The 21,504-nt window shown below is 38.5% G+C and overlaps 1 protein-coding gene across 2 annotated transcripts in view; it reads left to right on the forward strand.

Annotated features, from left to right (window-relative positions):
* The window catches only part of DPYSL5 (dihydropyrimidinase like 5), a 133,485-nt gene that overhangs the window by 52,918 nt on the left and 59,063 nt on the right, over nt 1-21,504 (forward strand). For both annotated transcript variants that reach the window (XM_069072031.1, XM_069072032.1), the window contains exon 2: nt 5,677-5,941. In XM_069072031.1, the coding sequence (XP_068928132.1) occupies nt 5,681-5,941 (261 nt within the window). In that variant the 5' untranslated portion in view covers nt 5,677-5,680. The remainder of the gene's footprint in view (nt 1-5,676; nt 5,942-21,504) is intronic.

Below are 21,504 nucleotides of genomic sequence, written 5' to 3' on the forward strand. Positions count from 1 at the left end.
TGTTCCCCACCCCTGGCCTAGGACATAGTAGGCACTTAATAAATGCTTGTTGATTAATCCCAAATATCAAAAATGGAATTCAATTCAAACATTTATCAAGCACCTACTTGTGCTGAGTACTATGTTAGGTGCTAGGGCTATAAAGACAAAAATAGTCCCTGCCCTCCAGATGCTTACATTCTGCTGAAATTATAATATATGACCTTTTTGTAAGTAACAGTTGCTTATTTTTGAAATTTCTATTGTCTCTTTTGAGCTTCACAACAATAGGTAGGTACTTCAGAAATTATCTTGTTTTGAAGATAAGGAGACTGAAGCTCAGGGAGGATATTGGTTTTTCTTTTTAATATCCATTATTTCCTTTGAACCTCACAACAGCCCTGTGAGGTTGGTATTCCAGGTATTATTATCCTCATTCTGAAGATAAAGAAACTGAAGTTCACGAATTTAAGTAACTTGTCCATGGTAAAAGTGCCAGAAATGTCATTCAAAGTCCAATCCAATCTTCCAGAGAGCCCTAAATTGACCTGTCCACATTCCATCCACTGCAACATGTTGCCTTCCTGGACTGCTCCACAGAAAATTGAGAAACCTAAACAAATACCCTGTATAACACATACCCCCAAGTGACCATCCAGAGTCTGCCTGATGATTTCCATGGAAGAGAGACTCCTCAGCTCTTGTGACAACCCATTCCATTGTCGTTTAGCTTTCATTGTTAGGTCGTTCTTCTTGGTTGATATCAAACCTAAAGAAGGAAAGTGCCATCATGGGGAAATGAACTGGCCCTGATTCCTTAAAATCCTAAAATGAAAATCATTAGTGGCAGTAACTTGGATGATCTTAATGGTCAGGATTTGCATATAGTGACAGTTTGATGAACTTTCAACTCTGCACTTATACATTAAGTCTGACTGGCTCTAGACATTAAAATCATAACACAAATGCCTCGAAATATTTCTTCTAAAAAGCTCATTTTGCATTAGAATCAGGAAGTAGGATAATCCTTGAATTCTGCAATGGCCGGACCACATCTGGAGTATTACACCCAGCTGTGGACACTATAGTAGCATGAGACTGTAGCATACTATAGCAGAGAGTTTGAATTTAGGAAGCAGGGGGTGAGCAAATAGGATTAGATTGTAAGTAACTTGAGGACAGGAACTGGCTTTTACCTTTCTTGGTATCCCCAGAATTTAGCACAGTTCCTGACACATAATAGTCATCATTGACTGGTGAAGGGCCTGGAAATGATGTTTGAAGAGGACAATTGGAGACAGAGGAAGAAATAATTAAGGGAAGACATGGTAGTTATCTTCACATTCTTGAAGGGCTGGTATGTGTAAGAGAGAATGGGACTTATTTTGCCTTGTTCCAGAAGGGAGAATCATAGCCAAATCAACAAGTCCCAATATGTGCCAGCCACTGTGATTTAACAGGGGGATAGTATAGGGAAATGGGTTTTAGGGCAGTATCAGGAAGAGAGGCAGTGTTGCATAGTGGATAGAGGGTTTACTCTGGAATCAGAAAGACCTGGGTTCATGTCCTGCCTTGAACATATACTAGCTGTGTACAATCCTAAGCAAGTCACTTAAACTCTAAGTGCCCCCAGGCAACTGTACATCCAAACTATATTAATAACCTACACTGATGAAATCATAGGTCAAAGACAAAATGTTTTAAAATCTAATTAACTATTCAACACTGGAGTGAATTAGCTTTGGGAGACTCCTCCTGTCACTGGAAGTATTAAATCAGAGGCTGGGTGACTGACCCACTGTCAGGGATGTTGTTGACTAACTTACCTCTGAGGCTTCTTCCAACTCTAAGATTCCATAACACTAGATTCTGTGGAAGCAACATTTCAATTTTATTTCTGGAGTAAGAAAACAACCTGTGTGGACTCCATGGAGCTGCAGTGGTTTGCTATTTCTGCGTAAGGATGAGCCTTTTTATCCCCTGAAGAGCCGTTGACCTACATACAGCAAAAGGCAACCTAATCTATTCTCCTTTCCTTAAAGAGAAAAGGTTCAGCTCAACTGCTTTTAAAATTAAGAACAGAAAACAAAGTTTAATAGTTACAACAAATACTTTAAAAACTTACTTCCATTTCATATTTTAGTCAGTTAAAAAGAAGGATACCTGAGGATGGAAGACAGAAAGAGGAGGAAGGGGAAGGATGGAGAGAGGAGAAGAAAGAATAAACAAGGAAGAAGAGATAGAAAGGAGAGGGAGATAGAAAAGAGATAAGGGAGAGGGAGAAAGGGAAAAGAAAGAGAAAGGAGGAGATAGAAAGGGAGAAGAGAGAGAAGGGAGAGGGAGATAGAATGAGAAGCAAGGGAGAGGAAGAGGTTGGAATGTAGTAGGCCCTGAAGTGAGTGTTCATTAGAAAATAAACTACTTTTGTGGTGGTATCTTAGGTTTTAGGCTTCAGAGTAAATTGCAGGAATAATCTGTTTTCCCGTGAGAACTCCTTCCTCTAAGACAGATTGTAACCTATGTCTAACTTAGTAGATAAGTCAGAAAGAGTTGCCTGAGCCTCAGGAAGATGACTTTGCCAGGGTCACAGAGCTAGTAGATGTCACAAGTGGGATTTGAACTCAAGCCTCCTTCACTCCAGGTCTACCATTCTATCCACTGTGTCACACTGCCTCTCAGAATAATTCACGTTGGAGTTGTTCCTTGGGTTCAAATTCTGCTTCTGATATTTACTAGATATATGATCATGGACAAGTCAGAGCCTCAATCAGCAGCCTAAGATTTCTCTACTAAGTTACTGAAGGGCTGCGATCCATACTGGATGAGTACATTTGTAACGTGGAATGCTCCATGTGGAGGTATTTGCATAGTTATTCCATGAGTGGTTCTGTTCTGAATGTGGGTTGTAGCCATCCACCAAGAGGGAAATAATTTTGTGTAGTGGAGCAGTGGTAACTAGAATCCCGCCACAACGCACTCTGAGCCAAAGTCAAGCTAAAGGTTCCATCTGGCCCATAGCCCATACATAGGTCCCCACCCTTGCCCTAAGTGTTTAAACTGCCACACAACGAAACAACTGTAACTCCTAAAATGCCTTCTAGAGGAAACTCTCAAGTAAAGCATTTTAATATTATAGTTATATGATGCAGGTAATAAGATTTATTATGACAAACACATAGGGCAAGCAACTCATTCATCTTTGGACAAGATACTATCTAAGCTTGCTTTCTTCTTAGTTACTCTGTGAGGAGAAGTAGTGTATGCTGTTTGTGGTAATCATAACTTTAATTATTTTCCTACTAAGGGTAACAACTTTATTTAAGTGATGAATGTTATTCAGTTGATTACAGATTCTGCTCACCCACAGGATTCTTGAGGAATCTGTTGTGGGTTAGGGGTTAAGAGAAAAGAAATGGAGAGAAGACGGAGTTAACCATGCTGGGGAATTTCTTAGAGCTTAATTCTCCAGAATAGCATTTTCTGGAAAGAAAAGCAATAGCACTGAATGAAAGATTATTGAAGGGTCAAAATTCCCAAACATGTAGCAAAACAACATTCTGACTAAAGACTGAGGCTTAAGTTGTTACCATTGATTTCTAAACTATAAAGGAACCTTATGAGATGGTTGTAGTAGATAGACAATTTAGGAATCACAAAAGACCCTGGTTCAAGTTCTAAATCTCATTCATTATTGGCTGTGTGTCTCTGGGCAAGGCACATAAGCCCTTGGTGTCTTTAGACAAGTCCCTAAGTCTAAATTGCAGAGCAGCTGATGATCTGCTTGGGTTCGGATTTCCCCACTTAAAACTCCCCACACTGATGAAATCCCACTAGAGGCATGGGGGGGGGGGAGGAGGAACTTTATCAAAACATGCTTTAAATCTAACTATAAGAGAAATGCAGATTAAAGCAATGGTAACTTTTAATTTCATCCTACAAATTGGAAAAATGTCCAATGATAGGAATAATCCATTTGGGGAGAGACTAGGAAGATAGGTATACTGTTAATGGAACTATGAATTGTTCTAACCATTCTGGAAAATAGTTTGCAAAAAAAAAAAAAGGCAAATTGTTCCTTCTTTTGACCCAGGAATCACATTTCCAAGTCAAAGATGTCAAAGACAAAAAGAAAAATCCCATGTACATAAATCAATATTCATAGCAATACTTTTTGCAGTAGCAAAGAACTAGAAACAAAGTGGGGAGAAAGTCTGTGCAAATTGTCTGTACAAATGCTATGGAATAGTAACATACTTGTTTAAAAAATAAGGAATATAAGAAATGAAGAGACACATGGGAAGACATAGGAAATGGTGCAGAACCAAGAAAACAGTATAAATGATGACTACAGAAATATAATGGAAAGAACAATAAAATGCAGCCATAAGTGATAGAATTATAAGATTCCATCTTGGCCCTAGAAAAGGCAGGGAAATACCCTCTTTTGTTGGAAAGGTGAAGAGCCATGTGAATGGAAAATGCAGTTGCGACCAAATACCCTGACTCTATTGGTTGATTTTACTTCACTGATTTTATGTGTTACAGACTCTATACAACTCACCTTCTAAGACACACTATATATGAAAGGAGAGGTATAGCTGAAGATGAATAGAGATAAAATGTTATTATTATTGTTCAGTTGTGTCCAACTCTTCATGACCCCATTTGGGGTTTTCTTGGCAAAGGTACTGGAGTGGTTTTTGCCATTTCCTTTGCTAGCTCATTTTACAGATGAGGAAATTGAGGCTATTTAGTGACTTGCCCAGGGTCACACAGCTAGAACGTTAATGAATTTGAACTCAGGTCTTCCTAACTCCAGGTGTGGTACTCTATCCACTGAGCCATCTAATTTCACTGATCTAGGGAGCACTTAGATGAGAAAATCTTTCTCTCAATGCATATCAGCTCCTCATCTGCAACTGTTTCTTAAAGTGTTACACAAATAGATTAATTAACCTACCCATAGTCACACAACCAGTATATGTCAAAGGCCATGCTGAGCTCATGGTCTTCTTGGCTCTAAGTGCATTGCTTCATAGCTTCCTCTCTATCTTGACTTACAAAGTAATGTTAAGAACAAAAGACATCAATAAAATCGTTAAAAAGGAAATGGCTAAAGAAAGATTACACAGTCTGAAGCAATTTATGATGAAGTGGCTCTGTTACTAGTGGGGCAGAAAAATGGATCTGAGGAAAAGGAATGATTGCAAAGTGACCCATAAGACTGACATGAATGGAAGAGAAGGGGGAGTTGCAATTTATTTCAAGATCATAAGCTTACCAAACCGTGACCCTACTTCTGGGTGGAATGGAGAACTCAATTAGTGTCTTCAGGCTGCTCACAGTAGGAACCTACCAGCATCAGCTCAAGGCCCCCACAGCTTCTAACAGTGAGACCTTTCTGGAAGCCCCAGCTCCCATAACCAGTCTTGACTGGAAACCAAAGTGTTCAGTTAAAGTGTAATGAGTCCAACAGCTGTTTGACTTAATCCATATGGCCCTCTTATAGCACAACATACTTTATGTAGTTATGCTATGATTCCCAAGCAAACACGTCTTGCTCCTTTTTCATAATTTGTTAGATCAGTAAACTTGTTCGCCCAGTGCTTGGGAACAGTATTTTGACCATGATGGGGAATGAAGTGATCTGATTGTCCCTGAGAAAGAGCTTTAACATATAATGTGTTCTCTCCTTAGGAAAATGCTTGCCAATTCAGCCAGTGTGAGAATTCTCATCAAGGGGGGTAAGGTGGTAAATGACGACTGCACCCATGAGGCTGATGTTTATATCGAAAATGGCATCATTCAGCAAGTGGGAAGAGAACTCATGATCCCAGGAGGAGCCAAGGTGATTGATGCAACTGGAAAGTTGGTGATTCCTGGGGGCATAGATACCAGCACTCATTTCCATCAGACCTTCATGAATGCCACGTGCGTGGATGATTTTTACCATGGAACAAAGGTAATGTTGTCATTGCTTGTGATTGACTCTTTTGATTCATTCTGCTCATGGAGAAAGCAGCATGTTAGGACCAAGGAAACAAGGCAATTTCCCAGTGTTAGTAGATATGGGAGGGCACTTGGAATTTGAGCACCTCATTGACTGTGCCCCAGGGGAGGGTAGAATAGCAATATCTATTTTGAAGAATTTATTTCTCAGCGTGACCTTAAAATGATTTCAGTCGTATCTTTTTTAACTTTGGAAGAAATTGTGGAAAGGGAGCAAAGTTAAAATAGCCTTGCAGATTGGGTGCTTGGCTATTTCCCCAAATTAATTTTCATATGTGATAGAGATCTGGAAGACAGTACAATCTTGAAAGGGGTGGGTTGGGAAGGGGGAAGATTTCTTTGCTTTTTAAGGTATAGACCATTGAATTTTTTGTATTTGTGTGGAAGGCTCCATTTTAATTCTCCTTTTCAGTGAAATATCTACACCTGTTTTGGAGACTAGAAATTGGAATTTTGATCAATTATTTCTCATCATTCATCGCAGTCCTTTATTTAAAACAACAGTCTTATATAATGCTGTTAAGTTATATTTTTTGTTTTGATGGATTATGGTTCTGATAACATTTAACATTTACTGAACTGGATCTGAATCGCTGTTATGACATAAGTAATTCCTGAATATAGATACATCCTCACTTGTAATATGTAGGGATGTGCACTTACTTTTTTTTTAATAATTGGATTGGACACATGATTTCACTGGTGTAGGGAACTAACATCATGCTCATCAGGAAAAATGAATCCTGAAGAAGATGGATGTACTTCATCTGCAAGTCAAGATCTTAACCAACAGATGCTTAGGAATGCTAAGTGCTGTAACAGCTTGGCACGTCAAGGGGCCTGTGCTTTCATTGGTGTGGGAGCTCCCTCTCCTGACCTACACTGGAACCCCTTCTTTATTCTGTGTAATTCTTATTCGTATCCTTGCAGAAGATCAAACAAAATATTGAAAACCTGCCTTCAGTTGTTTTAGTATTAGGTGATATCAGTGCACTGTTCAGGCTGTGCCCCATCATCCTTCTCTCTTGCTGAATAATGATAATGATAATGATGTTCATAGAGCATTTTAAGATTTGTAAAACACAATATGTAAATATATATGTGTGTACATATTTACATGTATATTCATATTCTCATTTGACCCACACAGCTGGTCCACTTCCTTTTCCATTTGTTGATGTTTTTTATGCCACATCTTGAATGTAATCCATCATTGGTAATATTCTTTAATCTACTTACATTCATGATATGTTTCTCCATGACACTTTTGGTAACCCACAATTTAGATTCTCTAAGATCATGATGTTCAGTAATTTGCATCTCTGTAGCATCCTTAGGAGAAGAGTGATGTTGAAAAGATGGGCTTTTGTTTCAGGAAACAACCTGGGAATGAATGAATGAATAAATGAAAAAGAATTCACTTAAGTGCTTACTGTGTGCAAAGCACTGTACTAAGCCCTGGAAATACAAACAGAAAAGTAAGACAATCTCTGCTCTCTCAAGGGACCACTGAAAATGCTTGCAGTTTCCCAAAGCAGTCTGCCTCCTCCTATTCAGTTCTTGGCCCAACTCATTGTCCATATAGGCATACATATTATATATATGTACATACACACATATTTGTAGATACATCATTACCTTGTGGACATTTAATTTGGTCTAGAGCTTGATGACACACTAGTGTCACAATGTCTGCCAGTTTCTTAAAAGATATGCTGGCCTTTTACATTTTCCTTTTACATTTTTTCATTAACCAGCACATCACTGGACATTAGCTACCCTGATAGTAAGATCCCATGGAAAATGGCCAACTTTAAGTTGCCATTGACCATCTTTAGCTTTGTATAGGGCTTCCATATACACATTGATTGAAATATGCCCTTAATTTTATTGGGCTTCTCACTCCATGGAGGACAGCTACTACCCATAAAAAGTCTTTTTGTTTTATCTTTTATTTTTTTCCAATTACAAGTAAGAACAATTTTGACATTTAAAAAAAATTTTTTGAGTTTCAAATTTTATCCCACCCTTCCTACCCTCATCCTTCATTGAGAAGGCATGCAATTTTATATAGATTATATATGTACAGTCATGCAAAACATATTTTTCTATTAGTCATTTTGGGAAAGAAAACATAGATCTCTGCCTCCTGAAAACACCATGAAAAATAAAGTTAAAAAAGTATGCTTTGATATGTACTCAGACTCTATCAGTTCTTTCTCTGGAGATAGACAGCATTTTTCATCGTGAGTCCTTCCAAATTTCTTAAATCATTGTATTGTTGAGAATAGCTAAGTCATTCACAGTTGATCATCATATAATGTTGTTGTTACTATGTACAATGTTCTCCTGCTACTGCTCATTTCACTTTGCATCAGTTCACATAAGTCATCCAAGATTTTTATGAAAGTATCCTGGCTCATCATTTTTTATTAGACAAGAGTATTCAGTCACAATCATATACCATAGCTTATTCAGCCATTCCCCAATTGATGGGCATACCCTCAATTTTCAATTCTTTGCCACCACAAAAAGAGTTACTATAAATGTTTTTGTACATATGCAGGTCCCTTTCCTTTAAAAAAAAAATCTCTTTGGGATATAGACCTAGCAGTGATATTGATGGATCAAAGGGTATGCACAGGTTTATAGTTCTTTGGGCATAATTCCAAACTGTTCTTCAGAATGGTTGGATCAATTCACAGTTTTGCCAACAGTGCATTGGTCTCCCAGTTTTCTCACATCCCCTCCAATATTTGTCATTTTCCTTTTTTATCATATTAACCAATTTGATAGGTGTGAGGTGGTACTTCAGAGTTGTTTTAATTTGCATTTTCCTAATCAATAGTGATTTGGAACATTTTTTTTAAATATGAGTATAGATAGTATAGATTTTATTTCTTCATCTGAAAACTGCCTGTTCACATCCTTTGACTACTTATCAATTGGGGGATGACATATACTTTTATAAATTTGATTTAGTTCTCTACATATTTGAGAAATGAGACTTTTATTAGGGAAACTTGCCATAAAAAATTTTTACCCAGTTTTCTAATTTCCTTCTAATCTTGGCTGCATTGGTTTTGTTTGTGCAAAAACTTTTTAAATTTAATGTGTTGATAATTATCTCTTTCACATCCCATAATGCTCTCTATCTCTTGTTTGGTAACAAATTCTTCCCATTTCCATAGATCTCACGGGTAAACTATTCCATGCTCCCCTAATTTGCTTATGGTGTCACCTTTTATGTCTAAATCATGTGCCCTTCTGGACCTTATCTTGGTATAGAAAGTGAGATGTTGGTCTATACCTAGTTTCTTCCAAACTGCTTTTCAGTTTTCTCAGCAATGTTTGTCAGAGAGTTCTTGCCCCAAAAGCTTGAATCTTTGAGTTTATCAAACACTAGATTACCATGGTCGTTTACTACCATGTATTATGTGCCTAATCTTTTCCACTGATCTACCATGCTATTTCTTAGCCAGTACCAGATTATCTTGATGATTTCCACTATATAATACAATTTGAGATCTGGTATTGCTAGGCTATCTTCCTTCACATTTTTTTTTTGCTTTTTTTTTGAAGGGTGATTGAGGTTAAGTGACTTGCCCAAGGTCACACAGCTATTAAGTGTTAAGTGTCTGAGGCTGGATTTGAACTTAGGTCCTCCTGACTCCAGGGCCAGTGCTCTATTCACTGTGCCACCTAGCTGCCCCTTCTTTACATTTCTTTTATTGATTCTTTTGATATTCTTGACCTTTTATTCTTTTAGATGAATTTTGTTATTTTTTCTAGCTCTATAGAATAATTGTTTGTTTGATTGGTATGGCACTGAATAAACAAATTAATTTAGGTAGAATTGTATTTTTAATATATTGGTTCTGCCTATCCACAAGCAATTAATATTTTTCCAGTTGTTTAGATCTGACTTTATTTGTGTGAAAACTGTTCTGTAATTGTATCCATATGGTTCCTGGGTAGACTTCCAAGTATTTTCTATTCACACAAAATCATTTATGCACATTTGTGCTCAAGATCATAGTATTCAGGGCAGAACTAACTATTTCCTTGACTTTTGATAAAATCTGGAGCTTAATATTGAAAGATTTGGCAGGGGAATTAAAACATATGAGCAAACCTTTACCAACCTACCAGTTTCCAAATTGTTCAGAAGTATATTCTACCCAGGGGAATGAAATAAATTAGATAGTAAACTAATAGCCAAGATGAATAACATTTACTTGTTGAACTCTAAACCAAACCTAAATGTTACATTTTTATTGAATCAAAAACTGAACCAGAGTTTAATACAAAGATTTTTCCCATTTGATTATTTTCCCTCTTAGTCTACTATTATTGATTTGTTTGTGCAAAAGCTTTCAGATTAAAAAATAAATAAGCTTTCAGATTTTATGCAGTTTAATTGTCTGCTTTCTCTTTTATGATCACCTCTACTCCTTGTTTGTTAAGAATTCTCCCCCTAGTCATAGTTGTGAAAAGCCAGTCAATAAACATTTTTTAAGTGCCTACTGTGTTCCAGGCAGGGGTAGCTAGGAGGTGTGGTAGATAGAATGCTGGATCTGGAATCAGGAGGACCTGAGTTCAAATCCAACCTTGGACACTTACTAGCTGTGTGACTCTGGACAAGTCTTTTTTCCTCAGTTTCCTCAGCTATAAAATGAGAGACTCTGGAGGAAAAAATAGCAAATGACTTCAGTATCTTTACCAAGAAAACACCATAAAATGGGGTCGTGAAGAGTCAGACACAACTAATATGACCTAACAACAACAATATGATTTAACTACAACAACAAATACAAAGAAAGGGGAAAAAAAACAAAACCCCCAGCCCCTGCTCTCAAGGTAAAGTTTGACAAGGAAGATAATTGCAAACAACTATCCATAGTACAAGCAAGCTATGTATAGAATTGATATGGGAAGGTACTCAAATTAAGGGGGATTGGGATTGGGAAGGGCTTCTCCTAGAAGGTGGGATTTCAGCTGAGACTTGATGGAAGCCAGGAGAAAGAGATGAGCAGAGAGAGCATTCCAGGACTGGAAGATGCCCAGAGTTGGGAGGTTAAGTGTCTTGTTTGAAGAATGGCAAGGAGACCAGTGTCAATAAATTTTAGAGTATATAGGGAGGGCAAAAGTGTAGGGTGTAAGAACATTTGGAAAGGCTAGGCCAGCAGTGGGGAACCTGTGGTCTTGAAGCCACATGTGGCCCTCTAGGGCCTCAAGTGCAGCCCTTTGCAATCAAACTTTATAGAACAAATCCCCTTAATAAAAAGATTCCCCACATATTCCCTACCCCTGGGCTAGGGGTTAAGGGAAGGGAAGCTATGAAGCAATTTGATTTTATATTTGATCTTGGAGGTAATACCTTCTCTTTGAAGGTTGTTGTTTTAATGAATTGACCTTTTTATATAAGTTTCACGTACAATGGGATATGTGGCATATAGTGTAAGAGGCTAATCTAAACCTATTCTCTGACGTAATTTGTTGAATAGGAAGGTCTCCCAATAATTTATGTTCTTGAGTTTATCAAACACTGGTTAATTAGTGAAACGAAGTATTGTTTTAAATAGGCTAGGAAGTATCACTTTGAACTAGAACTAATCCTATATATGTTTAAAAACCACTTTATCAGAACAAAATCAGGAGAGCCAAACATTCTTTGAATTAAAATGATAATTCATTCAATGTTGTCTTTGTCATTCAGTTGTTTTTTCAGTTGTGTCTGACTCTTTATGACCCCATTTGGTGTTTTCTTGGTAAAGATATTGAAGTGGTTTGCCATTACCTTCTCCAGCTCATTTTACAGATGAGGAAACTGAGGCAGAAAGGATTAAGTGACTTGGCCAGGGTCACACAGCCAATAAGTATCTGAAGTCAAATTTTGACTCAGGAAGATGAGTCTTCTTGACTCCAGGCCTAGCACTCTATCCATTGAGCCACCTGGCTGCCCCATCTCATTCAATAAGAGTCCCTTATTACATCCTCAGAGATAGATGTATTATCAGAAATACAAACAAACATGAATGCTTCTTTATTCCTTTTGTGTCTGACATCTTACCATCAGCTCCATCATGAATACAAATTATCAAGTGTCTCAGATCCTCAATAAAATTTTCAGAATAGTAAACTTTGCTTGGTAGCTGCCAGTGACTTCCTGCTATTAGTATTAAATACATTTGGGGTGAGGGTGGGGGCAACAGAGTAACTACAGGAATCTTGCTGCTATTTCTCCACTCATTGGTCTTCTCTGCGTGATCATCCCTGACCTCAAGGAGCTTACAGTCTCATAGGGGGAACAACAAACCAACAAATATGCACAGACATGCTCTATACAGGGTAAGTAGGAAATAAAGACAGGGAAAACATATGAATTAAGAGGGGTTACAAAAAGTTTCCTGTAGAAGAGGGGCTTCCCAAAGACAAATTTTTCTCTTTTAAAATTCCTTTTCTTTATTTCATTGTTTCCTGCCTTCCTTTTCTTGGCATTCGAAATTCCTGAAGTTTATGATGTCTTGCCCACATTTCCCTCTGTCTTTTAAATTCCTAGCTAACTTGGCCCTGCTTATCAGTCTTGTTTCCCATTTGGCTTTTTCTTCACTCCCATAAATAACTCTTCTTCCACTTTAAGGGCTACACATGGTGGCTTATTACCCTTTCACTCAACCCACAACTTTTCAGTTGAATGGGCACAAGTAACTTTATGTGGTAACAGCTGCACATCCCTGAGAAACCAACAGCGAGAGTGAAAAGAGAGGCTAAGTAATGGAGGCAATTTGAAAGCAAAAGAATTCTTGGATGAATGAGCCCAGCCCTGCCCAGGTCAGGTTCCCTAGTTCATAACACGATATTTATTCAGAATCATGTGATTCATTACTTCTTGCCTAATACAGACTGCCATTAACATTGTACCAATTATAGCAGTATATCACAATCTCTGATGCAATTATAATGTTAAGTGGATGCTTTATCTGGGTGTTAAGCTTTACTGGGAGCTTTTTTTTTTCATTTGCTAAGGACAGAACCAGAAAAAATGGGTTTTATCTGCCTCTGCTAATGACGGGTTTAGATTGCTATGGCATGGATTGATTCAGAGCTGGACAGGACCTCAGGGTCCAACCACATTGTTTTACAGAGGCCCAGAATGGTGAAGTGATTTACTCAGGTCACACAGGTAGTAAAAAGCAGAGCAAGAATTTGAACCCAAATCTTCTGACTCCAGTCTTAGCACTCTTTCTAGTATTCCACACTGCTCCTAGGAAGACACCAGGAAGAGCTTCTCTGGTGTGAGACATGATAAGCAGGGAGGCTGTAGAATTGGGGCCTGTAGAGGTGATGGAACGCAAAGATTTCAGTGGTTCTGGGCCTAAAATCTCATGGCTTTTCTTTAGTGAATACTAAAACAATAGTAGACAGGTAATAAATACCTATGATTTCACCAGTGTGGTGAACTCCCTTTTACCAATGCAGGTTGGCACCTTTTCTGCAACTTAAAGGCTTAGAGGGTTGTCTAGTGCACTGAGAGATTGTCACTTAATTTGCCAGTCAACAAGTATTTATTAAACATTATTAAGGGGCTTGTATGTACCAAAGATAGAACTATAACTTAGATCTTCTTGGCTTTGAGACTGATTCTCTATTCAGTATGCTATACTGCTTCTAAAATACAATTATACCTCATATTGTATAGCATTTTAAGATTTACAAGGTACTTCTTTAATTTTAAATATTTTGGGTTTTTCCAATTATATTTAAAAACAATTTTTAGCATTCTTTTTTAAAATTTTGAGTTCCAAATTCTCTCCCTTCTTCCTTCCACTCCACCTCTCAAGAAGGCAATGTTATTCTCCTGGTTCTGCTCACTTCACTCTGCATCAGTTCAGACAGGTCTTCCCAAGTTTCTCTGACACCATCCCTTTTGTGACTTCCTATGATACAATAGCATTTCATTATGTTCACATGCCATAATTTATTTATCCTTTCCCCATTTGACCAGCACCCTTAAGTTTCAAATTTTTTGCTATTACTAAAATTGCTTGCCATAAATGTTTTTTAAATATTTGGATATTTTTTACATGGATATTTTTAAATATATGGATCCTTTTCCTTTTCCTTTAATCTCCTTGGGAAAGAGACCTGGTAGTGGTATTTCTGGGTTGAGCAGTTTGTATAGTTAAGTGACTTTCTGAGCATAGTTCTAAAATTATTTCCAGAATGGTTGTATACTTCCAGTAGTGTTAATGTGCCCATTCTTCTGCAGCCCCTCCAGCATTTGTCATTTTTCTTTTTTGTCATCTTTGCCACTCTGATAGGGATGATGGGGAACCTCAGAGTTGATTAAATTTTCATTTCTACATATGGCTATTGATAGCTTACATTCTTCTTTTGAAAACTGCCTATTCACAGCCTTTTACCACATGTCAAATGGGAAACAGCTCTTCTGTAATCAATTCCTCATGTATCTAGGAAATGTTACTGGCTTTTCCATTACTCAGAGTTCAATTTAAGAAAGCATATTTTTAACAAGGTTTTGTAAAAGAAAGACATATATTTTGTCAGACAATGTAACCTGAGTTTTATTCCAGAAAACATTGAAGTCATCAGTATCAAAACAGTAACTGTAGTAATTAATGTAGCCTGTATAGCACTCAGCATGGGTACTCAGTGTGCCGTCATGGCATAAACTGAGTTTTCATCTCCTGATAGCAATAGCTCATATTTATATAGCACTTTCTCTACACATTTGATCTTCACAACCACCATATGAGGTAGGTGATATCATTATCCTAATTTTACAGATGAGAAAACTAGGACTCAGTGAGGTTACTTTCCTAGGGTCATACAGCTTATAAGCCTCTGAGGCAGGATTTGAATGTCAGTCTTTCTGACTGTGAGTTCATTGATCTACCCATTATACCACACTGCTTCTCAACAGCCTGTTGTCTCAGATTCCTGATGACATTTCACTGTCCTGCTCTGATTCATTGGCTTTGTTCCTGTCTTTCTGCCTTCTCTCTATCCTTTACCAAGTTATGCCCATATACTAGCTTTGTTCCTCAGTTTTCTTCCTCTGCTTTATCCCTGACCAGGATACCTATTTAGTATCTATGAATGAATGGCTTTGCTATAGTCCTGGTCTATCCCAGATCCCTGTCCCTTCTTTTCCCAGAATGGGCCAGATGAGATACCATACCCTATTCTAGTCACAAATTCCATCCCAAGTTTCAATGATACTAATAAGCCCACATTTACCTCTTTGTTTTAAAATGTCAAATTCTATCTATCTAGATAGATAGAAATCTGAATTCATTTTTCCTTTTTCTTAGTTGCTTTCTCCTGTAAATTTTAAGGCTCCTCTTTCACTGTATTTCATCTATGTTAAGCCTTTCCTGATCCCTCCAGCTGTTACTGACCTCCTCCCCCCAAATCATATTGTATCTAGTATAGAGATACATGTATATATATATATATGTGCTTGTGTGTAAATACATACATGTACATGTATACATGTGTATAATATAGGTATGTGATTATATTGTGTGTATAGATGTATATATACACATATATTATATGTGTGTGTCTATACATGTCTCTTTGGTGGCAGAAGACTGTTTCGACTTCTGTCTATGTATCCTTTTTGCCTAACTTTGTACCTGGCACATGTAGGTGTTTTGTAAATGCTTGTTGGTTGATAAAATGTCACACTTATTTTCTTACATGGTCTCCAGTTTAATAGCTTTATCTAGGCATTTTTCTCTTCCTTGCCATTTTCATGTAAAAGTTTCTTGATTAGATCATCAAATCTCTAGCTAAACACATTCTTCCCAGTCATCATGAGATAGAGACAGGGATAGAGATAGGGACTGGACCCATGACTTCATTGATATAGGAAATTCCTAGATGAGGAGAGTCTGTGCACCAATGGAGGTCAGCACCTCCTCTACCATTTATAGTCCTGGAGGACACATGCCCAGGATCACACAGATGGTATGTCTCAGAGATGGACTTTGAACCAAAGTCTTGCTAGCTTCAAAGCTTGTATCCACTCCGTCTCTTCATCATGGGATACACAAAGATAGTGCAAAGTGTTCAGGTGTGGGAGCCAAGACATCTAGAATCCAGGCTCCTCCCACCACAACTAGTGCCTTCTCTTTGGGATTACCTCTCATTTATACTGTGTGTATATATATATATGTGTGTGTGTGTGTGTGTGTGTGTGTGTGTGTATGTATATGTATATGTATATATGTATATATATATCTTATACTTAAACAGGTATTTTCATGTGAGCTCCATCACAATATCAGCTCCTTTAGAGCAGGGATTATATTGTTTTTACTTTCTTTACTACCCCAGCACTTAGCACAAAGCCTGGTACATAGAAAGTGCTTAATACCTGCTTGTTGATTGACTAACTGATTGCTGCAATCCAGCTAAATAGCTATATCACCTTGGACACATTGTTTCATTTCCCTGAGCCTCATTTAACCCACCTGCAAAATAAGAAGGTTGGACTAGATATATTCCATGTCTCCCCAGGGGAATGTAAGCTCCTTGAGGGCACAAATTATTTTGCAATTTTGACTTTGTATCACCTGCACCTGGCACAGTTTCTGGCACATAGTCAGCTCATAATGAGGAGTGGATGAAAAAGAAAATATTTATTAAGTGATTTTATGATAAAGTGGTAGGGGGTTAGGGAGGGGGTGGGCAAAGAGCCATAGTTTGAGGAAAATAGTAGCCAAGAAGTGACAGGGAGGCCTGATTTGGGGCAAGATAAAGTAAAAGTCTATCTCTTGAAGCCTGAGTGGTTCCAGGGACAGAATCCAAGGTTATCGGGGAATAGGTATGAAGAGGATGAGAATGACAGCCAGACCAGGATGCAGGCAGCACAGTTTAGAAATGGTAGCCAGGAAGTCAGACCAGGATGACTCCAGGGTCAGAGTCTAAGGTTCTTGTGGGAAAGATGGAAGAGGATGAGAATGAAGGCTAGCGTACAAGGGCATGGTTTGGAACTCCTGGCTGGAAAGTGGTGCAATTAATGTTTTTTTGTGCTAGATGATCTCTGAGGTAATTCTAGCTCTAATAAATTCTATTACTTCTATAGTTCCAATGTCTAATAGGTGGTCAGGTTGGGGTAGAGCCCATTTTTTCTGTCTTTCTGGTCCAGTGCCCTTTCTATAATACCACACTGTCAGGAAAAAGTTATGCCTCTTTTCTCTTCCATGCTCAGGCCTGCCTATAAAAATGAGTAATGCATGGGAGGCTGAAACACAATACGAACAAGGAATTATGAAAGAGAACTAGAATAAAAAAATTTTATCAAAGAAATGTCCAAGTGCAGTATAGGCTGTGGACATACTTTCCCATTCCCCCCTCAAACTGGGAAATTGGATCCCCAGAGAGAGGCTAGCTGGAACCTAGGGACTACCTAGAAGGTTTGGGTATCATTTTCTAATTCTGTATCTCATGACCTCCTACCAATGTACCTCCCCTAGTGATTATCAGTTGATATTAATTAGCCATCCAAACTTAATTAATTTTTAGAAATGGATATTTACTATGGTGGTATGGTAAGAACAGTTGACACAAACCTCCAAACCAGGGGGATACATTCTTGCTTAAGTGAATCCAGAGGTAAATGGGTTCAAGATCAGAACTTTTATGACAAAGGGGATAACTCACAGCTCCACAGAAAAATTTAAAGGCGGAGCAGGATAAGTAGGAGTAGGGATAGCAGGTAATGTTAATTAGACCTTTGTTTTCTTTATGCCGCCTTGGAAAAAGAACATAAAACCTTCCAGGGAAAAATGAATGGAATGAAGGAAGGAATGAAAAATGAAAAAAATGAAGGAAAAAGGGGTTTGGATGGATAGTATGGAGGGGTGTGCTGGAGCCAGGTCTCAGGGTATCTTAGCCAATTGTTAAATTTTCAGCATTAAATTACACCTCAGAAATCTATAATTCAGAGTTTGATTTATCATTTTGTTGATTGTCTAGACTTAAGAAAGTGTTAATAATGCAGATTAAATTTTAAAATATGTACATACATCCCCCCCAAATAGCCTGATTGTTAAATGTTTATCAGCAGGTCCCCTTATTGTTTTATAAACCTTGCTTGAGCTCAGCAGGGGTTCAAAATGAAATCATCACTAGACTAGAAACATGGTGACTGTCAGTTATTAATAATAACCGGCATTTATACAGCACTTTAAAACTTAAGTGTTTTATGTCCATTATCTCATTTAAACCTCACAACTCTCCTGATAGCATGAGACAGGGAAAGCCGAAAGTCAGCCTAAATAATTTTTTTTCTTGACCTCTTTTCTGTATTTGACACTATTGACCACTCTTTCCTCTTGGATGCCCTCTCTTCCCTAGATTTTCATGGTGTTGCTCTTTCCTGGTTATCCCCCTTCCTTCCCAAAAGAAAATCTTTTCTATCTCCTTTGCTGATTCATCTTCTATACTGCTCCCCCCTTCTGTGGGGCCCCTGGGCTCTCATCCTTTCATCTCTGTATTCTCTCACTTGGTGACCTCATTGGTTCCCACGGGTTTAGTTGCCATCTCTAGGTGAGTGATTCCCAAATCTCTATACATAGCCCTTGTGTCTCTTCTGAGCTCCATTTGCATCCATTCAAGGTGTGAATACTCAAGTCTCATCCTAGCAGCTTGTGGACAAATCATCCTCTTTCTAGGAGTATCAATTAGCTTGGGACTTTGTTAGAAATCCTCCTATAGGTACCTTTTTGGTTTTCGACTCTTCCTTCCTTCTTATGAAAGGGACTTGGCTAGGGGAGGCATCATAACAAAGGACCTTTCTGTGAGGCTTTATTTTTAAACAATCTCCACAGACCCATTTGTTTCTCAGACGGTCAGCCATTTTTTTTCCTGGCCGCATGGCTACCTTTGAGGATCATATCCTGTTTCCATAGTAACTGCATGTCAAGAGATGGCTTCTTCTATACTCTGGCTTTGTATTAAACACAATGAATTTAAATTGGATTCTCTGCAGCAGAGATAATCATTCTGAAAAAGACCCAGAACTCTTTATCCCAAGATTTTACAAATCTCAGCCAAATTCTTGATTTTAGCTTTGTGATGAAAAGCTCACACTGTACCCAGCCCTCTGTTCCTGAGCTGTGGGTACTTGGGTGCCCTTCTGTCTTTGAACTCTCTCCTTGCTTCGGATGGAGATCAGTACTGAATAGCACAGGCCCCATGCAAGGCCCATATGGAAGGGATGCTGAAAGTAAATGAGGCTTAGTAATTTTCTTCCTTTATTTCTCTTTTTTTTTTTTTGGAGGGGTGGGGAAGGGGCAAATTCAAGTGCCAGGGAGGTCTGATGAGAAACAAGATGTCATTTTTATAAACCAGCTGGTTCTGTGTGTCTGGGAGAACACTGTTCTTCCATCTCTTAGATGCTAAGAATACTACATTCAGGATATAGGGGAAATGTTTTACACGGTCACAGAAATGTGCATAGTCTGGGAAACATTATTTATGTTTATTTCAACATTTCTCCCAGGGAATGCTGTATGGGGACTCTAGAACTGAAAGGTAGTAGAGTCCCAGGCTGAGTAGAACCACCCGTTTTTTTAAGGGAGTATTACACATTCCTCTCCATGGGACAGTGAGTCACCTCATTTCCGGCAGTTTTTAGATGTAGGTTCCTGTGGCCTGCACTGTAGAGCTTTAAGGGGTGCCATCTTGGTCCCATGGCACTTATTCCAGTTTTCTGGCACCTCTTAAGTACTCTCTCTGTATCTGAAATCTTCCTCAAAGTTCAGAGGATTCCTGGGAGAATATGGAAATGATGAGTCCTTTTTTAATAGGGGGACTCAGACACCCACATTCCTGCCTCTTCCCTCTCTGCCAGAGCCTATAAAAATGACTGAGGACAAAGGGGGAATTGGTAGCATTCGTCCCCTTCAGGAATCTTCTAAAACATATTCACCTGAACCCAGAGAAGATTTGCCAAGGTTTCAGGTACAGGACTACCTACTACCAACAGCCCTGGAAGAGAAATTTAGAAACAACTGATGTCTCTCTAATCCTTAGAAATAATGTTGAAAGAGAGAAAGCATATGTGGGGAGGAGGGAGACTGAAGAATGGCTTGCTTGTTATTTTCAGTACATGATGTTGCATCTCCTGTCTCTGTCTCCATGCCTGGAATGAATGCATCTCTTTCTCATCTTATTCTCATCTCATTTTACCATCCCAGCTCCTTTCAAAACTAAACTTAATTGCTACTTCCTACATGAGGCCTTTCAAGATCATCCTCCAAATGTTAGGGCCCACCCCTAATTATTAATATATTAATGTGTGTTTTTTTTCATTTGTGTTTTAATGTGTGTTTTTTAAAATAGGTTTTCATTGCTAACTTTTGGGTTTGCACTGTCTACTTTTCCCCCTGTTTCCTTCCCCCCTCCCCTTCCACCTCCCAGAGAGCCATTTCTTATAATGAAGAGTTTAAAAAAGAAAAAAGAAAGAAGAGAAGTAACTACTTTTTATGGTTTTTGTATTTATTTCTCTGTGTACTTATTGTTTCCCCCAGTTGAATATATTGCGGTCAGGGATTGTTTCATTTGTGATCTTGTATCTACAGTGCCTACCATAATGCTCAGTATTGTTCTTAGTAATTTCTTTATTAAATTGAATTGAATGTGTTCCCTACCTTTGTATGATCTACCCCCCTCAGAGTCTGCCAGGCCAGTCGAGGTCATCCTCATGGATTTGGGGGGGGGGGAGAGATGAAAGAATGGGAGAAGGTGAAGAAGAGTCCCATTCAGGGTGGCAGCTCATTGATTCATGCTGCCCTTCTTTACTTCCCACCTAGGCTGGTTCACATAACTTGTCTGAAAGTGGTTAGCCTCTAATTGTGTTGCTTTTAAATCATTGAACTGTCTGAAAGCCTCTCGACACCCTGTAGCCAGGGCCCTTGGATAATGGATGCTGCCCTTCACCAATGCCACCTGATGCTATGGTCCCACTGGCTGCCAAGGGCAGACTTAAATAACAGCTTCCTGAACATCTTCTGTGGGATTTCAATTAAACAGCTTGTTTATTTCAGCAGTAAATTACCTCTTACCAGTAACTCTGCATATTTTAATGGGGGTAGGGAGGGAGAAGAGAGAGAAGAGAATTTTGCTCTTATTAGAGGCTCTTTGTTTAGGCTGGAAAGCTTTACCTATATGACATGACAAAGACAAAGCCAGGTTATTCCCATGACAAAGTAATTAGATGTATCCTTGACACCATGCTGTATTACTTTCCTTAGCACTTAGCTCAATCTGAGTTGTGTTTATTGCCAGCTAGAGGCAAAATTGTCACGCCTTCCTGCTACAAGATTGTACAAATGGGATCTTGGGCTCTCCAAGACTGTGTCTGTAGAATACTAGTTTTGACAGGTCCTACCAAGCTTCAGAGGTGTTCTCTGTAACCATGGCAATTGACTGTGTGTGTGTGTGTGTGTGTGTGTGTGTGTGTGTGTGTGTGTGTGT

This window comes from Petaurus breviceps, unplaced genomic scaffold (assembly GCF_028583685.1).
Source record: "Petaurus breviceps papuanus isolate PSGF00001 unplaced genomic scaffold, PetGlider_PUasm1.0 90845, whole genome shotgun sequence".
In the NCBI taxonomy this organism is placed as follows: domain Eukaryota; kingdom Metazoa; phylum Chordata; class Mammalia; order Diprotodontia; family Petauridae; genus Petaurus; species Petaurus breviceps.